General features: G+C 49.2%; 5 protein-coding genes across 5 annotated transcripts; 2 read left to right on the top strand and 3 right to left on the bottom strand.

The window, feature by feature from the left end:
• Positions 1–1,002: 1,002 nt before the first annotated feature.
• N7473_013314 (glycoside hydrolase family 18 protein) lies at positions 1,003–1,995 on the top strand (the record flags this gene model as incomplete). The annotated part of the gene is made up of 1 exon (XM_057159253.1): positions 1,003–1,995. One exon carries the CDS (start codon positions 1,003–1,005, stop codon positions 1,993–1,995), a length of 993 nt encoding a protein of 330 aa, XP_057001989.1.
• Positions 1,996–3,079: 1,084 nt separating this feature from the next.
• Positions 3,080–5,037, top strand: N7473_013313 (uncharacterized protein; the record flags this gene model as incomplete). Its single annotated transcript, XM_057159252.1, has 7 exons — positions 3,080–3,301; positions 3,363–3,447; positions 3,511–3,825; positions 3,885–4,000; positions 4,066–4,363; positions 4,415–4,645; positions 4,706–5,037. 7 exons carry the CDS (start codon positions 3,080–3,082, stop codon positions 5,035–5,037), a joined length of 1,599 nt encoding a protein of 532 aa, XP_057001988.1.
• A 397-nt stretch (positions 5,038–5,434) lies between these two features.
• N7473_013312 (mRNA guanylyltransferase) lies at positions 5,435–6,661 on the bottom strand (the record flags this gene model as incomplete). The annotated part of the gene is made up of 1 exon (XM_057159251.1): positions 5,435–6,661. One exon carries the CDS (start codon positions 6,659–6,661, stop codon positions 5,435–5,437), a length of 1,227 nt encoding a protein of 408 aa, XP_057001987.1.
• A 1,684-nt stretch (positions 6,662–8,345) lies between these two features.
• On the bottom strand, positions 8,346–9,813 carry N7473_013311 (deubiquitination module subunit SGF73; the record flags this gene model as incomplete). Its single annotated transcript, XM_057159250.1, has 4 exons — positions 8,346–8,755; positions 8,834–9,478; positions 9,546–9,659; positions 9,786–9,813. 4 exons carry the CDS (start codon positions 9,811–9,813, stop codon positions 8,346–8,348), a joined length of 1,197 nt encoding a protein of 398 aa, XP_057001986.1.
• Positions 9,814–10,255: 442 nt separating this feature from the next.
• Positions 10,256–12,500, bottom strand: N7473_013310 (putative beta-ketoacyl synthase (Cem1); the record flags this gene model as incomplete). Its single annotated transcript, XM_057159249.1, has 8 exons — positions 10,256–10,417; positions 10,493–10,861; positions 10,950–11,216; positions 11,286–11,372; positions 11,431–11,502; positions 11,573–11,680; positions 11,803–11,969; positions 12,449–12,500. The coding sequence occupies 8 exons, from the start codon at positions 12,498–12,500 to the stop codon at positions 10,256–10,258; spliced, it is 1,284 nt and encodes a 427-aa protein (XP_057001985.1).
• Positions 12,501–12,905: the final 405 nt, after the last annotated feature.

The following is a 12,905-nucleotide window of genomic DNA, read 5'->3' as shown; positions in this document are numbered from 1 at the left end:
CTACCTCGCCGAAGAACGGTAATGCAAGTGCATGCGAAGACGCCATCGGTCTCTGCAACCTTAAATCCCTGCAGAGTTTCAGATTGATAGAGTGTAATCATCCTCTGCGCGGCTAGGCAGTACGTGCCTGGTAGTAGGGTCGGGACTTGATTACCCTTACAAAATGAAGTATGAATTGTATAACCGATTTGAAGCACGAGCTCGATGTTGTATAATTTCATAGCACGATGTGTTGATTGTAGCATATGTAGGTTCAGATTCCACTAAGATAGACCTGCTTATCGAGTCAGGGGATTATTATTTGTCACCTGAAGTATAGATCTGTTGTATTTTTGCTCTCTCCAACTTGCAGGAACTCGAGTCTTGGGCCAGTTTACATTATAGGCGCGTTAAGGGTTGCACTTCAGATACACTAACCACGTTCTGGGCGCGTGGCTCCGTGCGATGTTCCAACCAACCCGTGGTTCCTACGTTCCCATAGTTATCTGGGGTAAGGAGCTCTTGACAGGGGGTCATTGTTCAAAGTACCTTAGTGGTCATTGTATTCGGGATTGAGGGCATTCCCACCCTGCAAGGCAATCTCGACCCATTGTTCCATGTATTGTCACCCTCATCGGACGTTGTATTTGTCTTTGTCAGGAGAAGCCTCTCCCGGCGACTTCACACGATGTAGCGACGTTGCATGATATCGAAAAAGCCACCCGATACTGCGACCCACCTTTTCGAGCGCCTTTCCATCGTGTCGGCCTCACTATGGAGCGCCTTGCTAATCTACAGCGATGAAACGTACCAACTTTGGAGGTTCATGGTGCAAGTATAAGTAAAGCTGGATTTCTTGTTCTCTGTAAATTTTTTCTTTCTAATCACGGGCATCAACTCACCTTCAATCATTGTCTAAATCCTTGAAGGATCTTTCCATTCATTCCACTTCTCGCATTCATACATTCCTTCCAGTTCAAAGTCTATTCATTCCTTGAAACCCTTCATCACACTTTATTCAAAATGCACTTCTCTACCATTCTCGCTAGTGTTGGCATCTTGGCTACCGCGGTGTCAGCTATCCCTCACAAACTCCACACTCGAGACTCCGGTGGCCAAAATGTAGTATACTGGGGTCAGGACACTAATGTCCAGGACTTGTCCAAGTATTGTACATCTTCTTCAGGCATCGACATCATTGTTCTTTCCTTCCTGTATGAATATGGCAACGGCAATACTATCGCGTCGGGTACCATCGGAAACCAGTGCTATATCTCGCCTGCCGGGGTTCCGCAGAACTGTGACGGCCTGGCAACCGATATCGAAACTTGCAAGTCTGCCGGAATCAAAGTGATACTTTCCCTCGGAGGTGCGGTTGGTGCCTACTCCCTGTCATCCCAGGCTGAGGCCGAAACCATCGGTCAAAATCTATGGGACGCATACGGCAATACCGCCGGCAACTCCAACGTTCCTCGGCCATTCGGCAAGACGTTTGTCAATGGCTGGGACATGGACATCGAGGCTTACAGTGGGAATCAATACTATCAGTATCTCCTGGCCAAGCTGCGATCCAACTTTGCATCTGACTCTTCGAACACCTACTACATCACGGGAGCGCCACAATGTCCCATTCCAGAACCAAACATGCAAGTGATCGTCACTAACGCCAAATTTGATTACCTCTGGGTCCAGTTCTACAACAACCCCGGCTGTTCCGTCAATGGCGACATCAACTTTAACGATTGGGTGTCCAACGTGGCCAACACTCCCTCGGCCGGTGCGAAGATATTCATCGGTGTTCCTGCATCCCCGCTTGCAGCCACTGGCACATCGAGTGGCTCGCAATACTACCTCGAGCCCACTTCTCTGGCAACCCTCGTTAATCAGTATAAGAGCAACTCGGCTTTTGGTGGTGTGATGATGTGGTCCGCTGGATACTCGGACTCGAACGTTAACAACGGCTGCACTTATGCCCAGGAGGCTAAGAGTATTTTGACTAAAGGCTCCGCCTGCTGAGCCATCACCTCGTGAGTCTGGGACCTACGAAAGTACATATGGTGATACCACTCGTTTCTTTTATCCAAAGGATCCTTCCAAAATTTCCATTCATTCGACTCACATTGTCACTCGCTGTGGATCTCTGAAGAAGCTGAAGTCTGTCTTTCGATATTATGCTCTTCCTTGCTTCCCAAAATGGAAGACGATAGCTGGATCTATCGCTTTTCTTCCGATTGTCTGGAGAACATTACTACTCGCTTCTTGCAGTCAGACTCATTCGTCCTTGTCAATCATTACAGTTCTGAGGTGAAGCCCCAGTCTGTCTTTACTCATCAATGCTTTTTCTTGTCTTTAGAAGGAGAATGTGATAGCTGGATCTATCACTTTGTTTTCTTTCAATCTGCTAAACAATCCTACTTTTCGTCTTTCTCGCAAATGGACGCCTCCGGCGTAGACTAGACTTTCCGTAGTATGAACGACTCTACAACTTAGCATATTGCATGACTACATAATCCCGATGTCCCTAACCTCCTGACGCAGTAGTACTACAGTTGACCTTGCTCGGATGGTGTAGCCCGATTATGGCCATATGGCCGTCTTTCTCGGCCATGCGTGTGAATCTTTCACTTCGTCCCGTCATTCCGCTTATTTCCGCGTTAGACATAACATATTTTCTAAAACAATGCCCCAGGTGCGACAATCTCCTGTTGCTACTGAAGTGTTAAATTGCTAGGTTGCAGGAATCCGTTACTTGGTCACGGATGTACCGTGAGCGTCAATCACTTCATCTCCCTGTATCAGAACATATCGGCTTAGGTTTTCTGACACATCCAGCGTTCTGCGATACTTGAAGAGTCCAGTTGCCATGACTAGTAATCTTCTCAGCATCAAGCTGACTTTTTCCCAGCCAATGGGTAGTTGTTTAGAACTTCCGAGCCTCCGGCAGTATACGAGACAGGTAGCACAAACTTCAATGTGACAAAGTATCTGCGGGAGACGATTCATTTCCATGATAAGACATGGGCACCTTCTTCTATCGTCAACCAACTACAGGCCCATCCAGAAATCTCCGTCTGTCATATCTTCTGCGTCGATGATCATGATGAAGTTTCCTGCTTTGGGGACATTGATCCTAACGACGATCACCGTCTCTGCAGCAGACAAGCCTCTACCCCCATACTATGAGGATCTCAAATGGGAACCACCAAGATCTCTGTCAAACTGGTCTAATTTGACCGTGGAAACGCGAACTGGGACGTTCATCGGTATGCTCAATGATACATCTCCTAACGTGCGCCAGTTCTTGCGCGTGCCCTTCGCGCAGGTAAGTTTTCCTCCAAGAAATAAATATATCCTATCAATCTTACATCTCTACTTCGCTCAAGCCACCCGTTGGTGACCTTCGCTGGATGCCCCCGCAGAAACTCCCATCCTCGAGCCAAAGATATGATGCCACGATCTACGGTCCCGGTATGTCTTAGGAATATATTTCGCACAGATCCTCTGCTTATAATTTCTTTCTTTTCTCCACAGCTTGTCCGCAGTATGTTCAACGTGAAGACTCGTTCTGGAAGGACGACGAACCAGGTAGTTTTGTGATCAACCTTGGGGAGAACATGACACAAGGATCGGTGGCCTGGTCTTCGGCTGAGGACTGTTTATCTATCGCAATATGGACTCCTGCCTCGGCCAATAGGGCTTCAAAACTTCCAGTAACGCTGTTTGCGACTGGGGGCGCGGGAGTGGAAGGGGGAATTAGGATTCCCGCTCACCTGCCAACGCAGTGGGTTTCGCGATCTCAGGAGCATATCGCGATTGCTTTGAATTACAGAGTGAATATCTTCGGAAGTGAGTCAATTTTCATAAAAGGCAATTTTTGGCACAAGTGATTCTGACGTCCTCTTTAGATCCCAAATCTCGAGCTCTCAAAGAGACATCCCTCAGCTTGTTAGATGTGCGAGCCGCGGTTGAATGGATCCACGAGAACATCGAAGCCTTTGGTGGAGATCCTGACAGTATTTTCGTAAGCTCAAAAGCGACCTGACAATCTTGACAGAGTCTCTATCAGATACTAACTCATTCACGCAGCTTTGGGGTCAATCACAAGGAGGCGCCTTAACCCACCTGTATACTCTAGCATTTCCAAATGACCCTCTGGTAACAAGTTACGGTATCATCTCACAAGAACCCGGCACAACTCTTGATCTCTCTACAGGGAAAGATCCATACCTTGATTTTAACATTGTTGCCAAGGCACTCGGCTGCAACTACGGCGACGATGCTGAAGCAGAGCTCAATTGCATGCGGATGATTTCGTGGGTCCAGATTGAGGAGTATATCAATCGATATCAAGGCACGCCCGGGATATCTTTTATGGAGTATATCCGTGGGTTTTACGATTCAGGATTCTTTGAACAGTCTATATGAGTCTGACCAGCTTCAACAACAGCGGATGAAAAATACATCTTCTCCAACGAGACATTGCGCTATCTAGAGGGAAAGGTAGCCAAGGGCCCAGCTATCCGCTCGTTCGCTGCTAGAGAAATTGCGGCAGATAACAATATCACATCCTCGCAAGCAGACGCACGCCAGTGGGTTTGTCTCGCAGCTTCCGACACGGCTTTGCGATTTTCGCAAGGACTCGATACGTACCGATACTTCTGGGCTGGTAAGTGACGATTCAGTCCTTTGATCCATTGATTCACTTCCAAATCTAATTTTTTGATAGGTGATTTCTCGAACATTAGCCCAGTCCCTTGGCTAGGAGCCTTCCACTACGCTGATCTACTATTGATCTTCGGCACGTATATGAAGAACGTCGGGGAGATCTCCGAACTAGAGATAGAAACTTCGAACACGATGCAAGACTACCTACTTGCTTTCATCAAGGACTCTTCCACAGTCTCACAGACGATTGGCTGGCCGTTGTTCGACCCTACCGGGCCAGATGGTGGTCTTATTATCGAGTTTGGCAAGTATGTTCCCGCGAGGAATATTACAGGGCGATACTTAGATGGAGGCTGCTTTGATCCTTCTATTCCATTCAGAGTTGATGGATGAAAGTAGAAAGTACGAGGGGTCCTTGACAAATGTCTCGGGGAGGTACTGAGTGTCACAGTGTGCCTGGGGCTCCCCGTAAAGGCAGAGGTGGATAATACTGGGGGATATAGTGATAACACGGGCATTCATGAGCACTTCAGAGCGTAACGTACAAATAGAATCTCTGGCGGTGAATTCAAGTCAATCCGCCAAAGAATCTCATCCAGAGGAAACCAACCAATGAGCACCATATTCTTATCAAAAATGCGACCACCGATCCAGTGCGTAATGAAGATGATAAGTCAGGAACTTGTAAAAAAAGCAGCGCAACGCCCAAACGCCTTGCAAATGGAACCAAAAAAGAATAAAAGAAGATCACAACCACGAACTAGGTTAGACGGGGCTTTTTGCTTTCTCGTCATTCCTCGAATTTCCGCTTCACGCCGTTCCCATTGGCAGAAGGCGGAGCACCACGGGGTTGCCCTCCGGGACCCCCTGCTTGACGCTTCTTCCAAGCGGCCTTGATAGCAGGCGCGAGACGAATGAGATCTTCCTCGGTGACACCGTCATCAATACTCTCGAGAACCTTTTCCACGGTTGAGACGTGATTCGCGTCCGCCTTGTCATCGCGAAGACGGTAGAATCGCCAGCGATGTTGGGTATCTTTATAGCATTCGACAATGGAATCGTCCAAAGGGACACGCAGGGCTTTCATGTCTTCCCATTCTGTCGGGGTGACGTACATTTCGCCGAAATGGCGGTACTCATTGTTGTTGAGCATTGTGAAGAGATGACAGATTGGGATAGCATCATAATCTGTGAAGGGCTCCGTGACGCCGTCGGCTTCGTCGTCGCTGTCTGGCTCTAGAACTGGGAATTCTAGGCGCATGCGGAAGTCGATCGTGTTCTCGGCGGGCGGCTTCCATTTCAAGATGTGTTCGTCTGTGCCAATGCGGTAGGGTGTGCTGCGGCAGGTAAAGATGAGACCGTCATTGCCGTGGATGCGCTTGACCTTGGGAATGATATCGCGGAACATCATCTCGATACCATAGCTGAACTGCGTAGACTTGTCTTCGACAGCGAAAGCGCGGTGCTGTTTCTCTTCCGGGAACTTGCGATACATGGCATTGTATGGCCTCAGGACTTTCTCCTTGAAGTATGCGAGTCGCTTGTCGAGGGTTCGGTGCATTAGACTCTGCCCATCTAGCACCAAGCAGTCGAAGACGAGGTACTTGAGCTGTTGTGTGCCGTCCTCGTAGGTGTCATTGACCAATTCACCATCCACCAATGTATCGACGTGGTAAGACTGGAAGGTTTCATCGTCGGGGAGCGGAAAGTGTAGGCCAGGGACAAAGCGGTAGTCGTTCTTGCGGTCGATCAGATAATGAATCTCGGGCGATTCGGAGTCAGGATCGCCGCGCGCAAAGTACATCAAGCAGCGGATACCATCTGTCTTTTCACAGACAAAGTAGTCTTCTTTTTGGAGCTCCGTCAAGTGTTTCGCCGAGAAGCTGACGGGTTGCGCGCCGGGGAAATTGAGATTGTTTCGACCGAGCAGATTCGCGACTTCGCGACGGAAGGAGTCTGCAAGGTCGGGCTCGGCCTTGATGCCGATCGCATCAAGGTCGGGAACTGAGTGGCTCATTGTGGCACTCGCGGAGGATAGGGCAGGTGGGATATCAGGTCGACTCGTGACAGTATGTGCGGTCAATTCGGATGCTTCGAGCAGTTTGGGTGGTAAGGTGTGCAGGCAGGAGAGCTCGATGCGAAATGAAATCAGAAGCGAAAGCGCCCAGTCCCGCAAATTGAAGGTAATGGCAGGTTGCGAATTGAATTAAATGGCGTGTTCAGCTCTACTGAGCTTCAGAACGAGGGTGTCTTCATGGTAGATGGCCTCAAAGACCATCAAGCAGAGAGTTTGCTGCCTGAGGCATGAGGCCTTCATGTAATCGGAAGCTGTGCGCCTGAACACGTGACGATAAGCTTATTTTTCACACTTCACGTTTCCCACAAATAATGAGACATTTTGAGATTCATATGGGTACTGTAGTGGGAATTGAACATTCTCTGTATCCGTTTTCCTTCATTAAATGGTATGGAAACACGTGAGATCAGGTTATCAGTATTAGCATTGATCAAATCCCAGTCTGGGGGTGATGTAGACTAAATCCCAGCTCCGTACATCAACCAGCTCGCTTAACTCAGTTGGTAGAGTGCGTGACTAGTAATCACGAAGTCGCTAGTTCAAATCTGGCAGTGAGCATTTCTTTTTGCTTTTTGTCTTCTTTTTCGCATCAGAACTGGTCGATAGATCTGCACAGTATCGCTCAATCTCAATCATTCCTTTTGGCCTTTTATGTCGGCTCCCTTTTATCTCCCTGACGTCCTATAGGCCATTGGGCGTGTAGACCGGAGCCCTGCTTACTTTGCAGGTAAATCGATCTGGAATGGCCTGGTTTCGTTGTTTGGTACAAGATATATATATATCCGTCTCACATATCCACACACCCCACATTGATACCAAACAGCGCCAGAAACCAATGAACCTCTGATCATCATTGTCAAGTTACACAGCGCAGAAATGAAATAGAACACATGTTTAGCCCCGACAAGTGAATGTGTGTTGTGAAGCCAAAAAAATTAAAGACAAAAATAAATGCTCACTGCCAGATTTGAACTAGCGACTTCGTGATTACTAGTCACGCACTCTACCAACTGAGTTAAGCGAGCTGGTTCGTATAATGGACGTCATATTTCGGCGCTATAAGGGAGTTCTAGGATACTTGTCAAAGAAGCAGTGATTTGACGGGGGCCTCGAGTATGACACCTGAGACCCGAGTCCTTTGCATGATGCAAGTCGAGTTACGGATACCACAAAATTTCAATAATCACCATGTCCATGGTCTACGCTACTCCGATTCAGATCAAGTCGCTTGTTTTCCATCCAATCGAGAAGATTGTATTCATTCTCCACCATATAAAGTGAAGTGTATTGAGCATCCATCTGCTGGGGGGGTATCATATATCATCACCGAACTAAAAGAAAAACCAGCCTGTTCCCACGCCCGAAAAAGCCCATCCAAACCAAATCCATCCGTCAAATAGTAATATTAAAGATAAGAATAAGGGATGGGGAAAAGAGGGAAAACCTCAACGCCAGCGTTGCATTGCATTGCAATGCTAATCCAGGACACCGGGGAACAAAGCCGAAGAGAAAACGAAATGCAGAACGCCTTGAGATAGTCGTAACGTCGTCAACCCGCTGACCGCAAGTCCAAGCAAGCTCGCGAGCGGGAGAGGAACCATAGGATCCTTTTTTACGAATCCCATCACGAAGCCGCCGCCACGGGCGTCTTCCGACTCCCCTGTACAGGCGTTTTCCTAGATCCATCACCACCGACCGAGTTATCCCCAACTTCACCCGCAGGAAGCACAGGCGAAGAGGACGAATTCATATCCGGATCGAAAGGTTGAAAAAGATTACCACCAAATAAAGGCTGGCTATCGTCCGTGGAAAATAGTCCAGCACCGCCTCGGCCGCCCATGGCGTGTAGCATTTGTTCTTTGATGCGGACGATACGGTATTTAGACTTTGTGGTGATGAGAGTGTTTTCGGCGAGGGGTCTTGGTGCGGAGCGGGCGATTGCTGCCATGACTGTGTCGCGTTCTTCGTCCGAGTCGACGGGGCCGTTGGTCTCGACGTCTTCGGGGAGTGGGGCGTTGGCATCGATTGCGGCTCCTATATCGCGAGGAGAGGATACGTTAGATTTCATTTTGGGAAGAGTTGTAGATGGTAGGGGACTGGTGGGATACTCACTCTGCTGCTTTGCTTGGTTCTTCTTCTGGTATTGCTGCAGTAGCATATCGTATGGTAGTGAACGACCAGGTACAGCACGCTTAGCGCCCATGGAATGGCTCTTGCAGGTCAACGAGCGCGCGCACTGTGCGCCATTGGGAAGAGTCACACCGCACTGTTTCTCGACATCAACTGGACCCTTGGGCTTTGCGGCCTTGGCCTTGGGCTCGTCCTTCTTCTTCTTTTTCTTAGGCTCCTTGTTATCGTCCTCATCGGCCTTGCGCTTCTTGCCCTTCTTCGTGCTGTCGTCCACGGTGCCCTTCACAGCGCTCTTCTTGGCACTCTTCTGGCCTTTCATGGCGTCGTCGCCGTCGATCTTGTCACGTAAGTCATCATCGTCCTTGCCGTCGGCGTTCTTTGCGCGGTTGGCCGCGTCGCGGGCTTCTTTCTTCTTGCGCGCTTTCTCTTGCTTGGCCTTGAGACAGCCGCGGATGTGTTCGGTGGCGGTGGATTTGAGGATGGGTCGCTTGCAGTGCTTGCAAATGACCGTTTCAAGAAGGTCTTCCTCACGGGGTTTACCAGTCGGAAACGAGGCCGCGACCTTGTCGTCCAGTTTGGGGAGAGGAGAGGAGGTAGGCGAGGAGTCGACAGGGCCATCTTTGGAATCTAGAAGCTTCATATGAGCATGGGAGTCTGACAGATAGCAAGGCATCTATCCAGAAGCAATCCGTACCATCTGCTTTCTTCTTCGTTGACGCTTTGGCGGTCTTCTTAACCTTCATCTTGCCCGGCTTGGTATCCTTCTCGGTGAATTTATAGCCCGATGCATCGACCAAGCTGCCCGATGCTATAGAAGATGAATATAATTAGCATTTTATTGCTCTCACAAGCTCAAAGCCCTCGGCGTAGAGGGCCACGCGCGCTGGTCCCCGGTCGCGGGTTCCTGGCAATATGTATTGAGTGGCAAGCGTACCTCGACCAGCATCGCCGTTTGTCGCCATGATGGGCGGAGATTTGAACAGTTTCTGACACAGTTGTACACTCTCTGGCACACTAGTCGAAAATCGGATCGCGCCAGAGGAAATGTGTTGGGTCGTGGTGCTTTCGTCTCCGGAATCAAAAGGTCGGGGGCTCCGCATCGGGGTCGAGTCACGTGCCAGGCTTGGATGGAAGGTACGATGGAGAAAATGTGAATGCCTTCGATTTGTATCGAGGGTGCCTAGAAAATCCAGAAATTCGGAAAAAAAAAAAAAAACACCCACGGTCCTGTAATTAAAGGAAACAAGTAATATTTATTCAACGAGGTGTTTGGATGAGGTCATTCATTCGTTTGTCCAAAGTAACACATAGATCACGCTATAGCTGCCTCAAGAAAACAGACTACAGCAACAACAACGCTAATTTACACTAATCATACACAAGTCTCTCCCTCAAAGACTCTCATCACTTCAGCCTAGCAAAACAAAGACTACTATTCGTCCCCCCAAACCCAAAGCTATTCGTCAAGGCAACATCAATCTTCCTCGCCTGCGACTCATTCGGCGCATAATTGCAATCGAATCCATCCGCCAACCGGTCCAAGTTGATAGTAGGTGGCATCACATTCTGATAGACTAGTCAGCAGGTGACCCCCAAAAAAGTGGCTTTAGGTGTATTTGTATTTATTGTCGTGTGACTCACATCCTGAATAGCCATCACACTAAACACAGCTTCCACCGCTCCAGCACCGCCGAGTAAATGGCCCACGGCGCCCTTGGTGCTGCTGACATTGATGTCTGCGGGTTTCTGTTTACCTTCCGGGCCGAGGAGGAGGGTCTTGATTGCTGCGTTCTCGGCGGCGTCCCCGATTATAGTTGATGTTGCGTGGGCGTTGACGTAGTCAATCTCTCCCGGGGTCAATTGGGCTTGCTTCAATGCTTTCTTCATAGCCATGAATGCACCCTCGCCATTTTCTTTCGGGGCGGTCATGTGGTGTGAATCAGCAGAGCAGCCGTACCCTTTCAGTTCGGCGTAGATATGGGCACCTCGAGCTCGAGCGTGATTCAGTTCCTGTATATCCATTCGTAAGAATCTGGACTCGGTGAAAGGAAGGGAATACTTCATCCATCAATCTTCAGGACGGATAGCAATAGCATACCTCTAGAACCAACATAGCTGCACCTTCACCAACAACAAAGCCCTTACGATCTGCATCAAATGGCCTTGACGCTTTCTCGGGGTTATCGTTGAAATCCGTGGCTAGACTGCGCGCACGAGCGAACCCGCCAATAGCTAGGGGATGAATGCAAGATTCGCCGCCGCCGGCAACCATGACATCGGCGTCGCCGCAGGCGATGAACCGTGATGCGTCGCCGATGGAATGGGCGCCTGTTGTACAAGCTGTTGTTGCAGCGTGATTGGGGCCCTGTTGGGCAGATGTGAGCGTGGATTTCCTTGGGGGCGTGGGGTGTCTCTTTGGTTGGTCTATGCATACCATGAACCCATATCTCATGGAGATATGTCCAGCACCGAGGTTGATTAATAGTTTCGGGACGAATAATGGATTGACTTTTTTGTAGCCCTGTATTCGATCAGTCATGGCTTGTCTTTCTTCCAAATTCGAAAGAGACTCAACTCACCCCTTGTTCATACGCAACGACTGTATCGTACATCTCCTCGAAATTGCCAATGCCTGAGCCAAGACAGACTCCCTATCACAGAAGAAATGGTCAACCACAGTGATCAAACCGAGGAATATTCATTATCGGGATTTTTCCATACAGTAGCCTCTTTGTGCTCAAACGATGTCGGTTTCCAACCCGCATCTCCAAGAGCCTCCTCCGCAGCAGCCATAGCATATTGCGCAAACTTGGCCATGACACGCTCATCCTACCACCGGACCAGACACAGCATTAGCATAATCCAACAATTATCCTTTACCTCCCGTCCTAACTTCTAAATCCAGCTTGGAATGCTTGCAAAGGTGGAAGTGGAAAGAGATACAAACTCACCCCACGACTCAACCATTCTGACGCCGTCCACGCCCCATCTTCCTTTTTCCCCCGAGGCACAACAGCTGCAATCTGCGAGGGGATATCCCGAAAGCGCTCATCGCGGTCAACTACATTGACGATGCCACAATGGCCATCTAGTAGACGTTTCCATGTTTGCCGTACACCTATCGCCAGGGGGAGAAGATATTAGCGTGTCACATAATATCACTGGTAGCAGATCAATCTATAGCATTCTCCTCTTTCCCGCTCCAGACTATTAGAGACTTGGAGAGTGCCAGCCTGGTATAGTAGATAACTATCCTCATCCTCATACTCCGCATAGACAGACAGAGCCAAATCCCTCCGCCCCGCGGAACCCGGAAGAGCCCCATCTTGAGCATGCCGTCATTGGCTGTTAAGACTTTCCCCTTCCGGCGGTGGCAGGGTGGAGACCCGCGCTCGAAAGCCGATTTCCTATCCTGCGCAGAGGATCGGGTAGGGTGTTGTCTGGGGGCTCAAGTTTGGATGGATCTGGGTCGCGGAGATGTGCGGAGACTCCCATGATAGACTCTGGGTTTCTTGAACCTTGAAGCATGGAGGATTGGATGATGGATGGCTTCGTGCATAGATAGAGGAAAGGTGTTGGTTCGGTGTTTGGACTTACCAACGCCGAGGGGAGTGACCGCGCCCAGACCCGTCACGACGACGCGACGCATGGCATTGAGGGGGTTAGTGGGTTATTGGTTGGATCGGGTATGATTCTTGAGTTGGAGATGCAGCTGCCAGCACTACTTAGATACTGAACAGTAGTACTCCTGCAGTAGAGTAGTGGTTGATCTCATAAGGGAAGGCAAAAGCGGAGAGTCGCCAAGAAGGGAAAGTCTGCACGATTTTTTTGGCGGCGAGCGGGGCGATTCGTGAAAGGTTAACTAACTACTCCGTACAGAGATACAGTCCAGTATGGAGAGGAGTGGTTATCTGCTCGTCTTTCCCTTTAGATACAAGATGAAGCAGTCACGAAATAGACTACATACACTAACCAATTAGAAGATCAGTCATGAATTGATCATCCTAATCTTGTCCACTGAACCATTGCTGATTAGGAAGTTCGGCGGAGAAGG

Source organism: Penicillium subrubescens, assembly GCF_028828155.1.
Source record: "Penicillium subrubescens strain IBT 31985 chromosome Unknown utg000014l_segment0_segment0, whole genome shotgun sequence".
Classification (NCBI taxonomy): Eukaryota; Fungi; Ascomycota; class Eurotiomycetes; order Eurotiales; family Aspergillaceae; genus Penicillium; species Penicillium subrubescens.
This window is presented reverse-complemented; position numbering and strand designations above follow the sequence as displayed.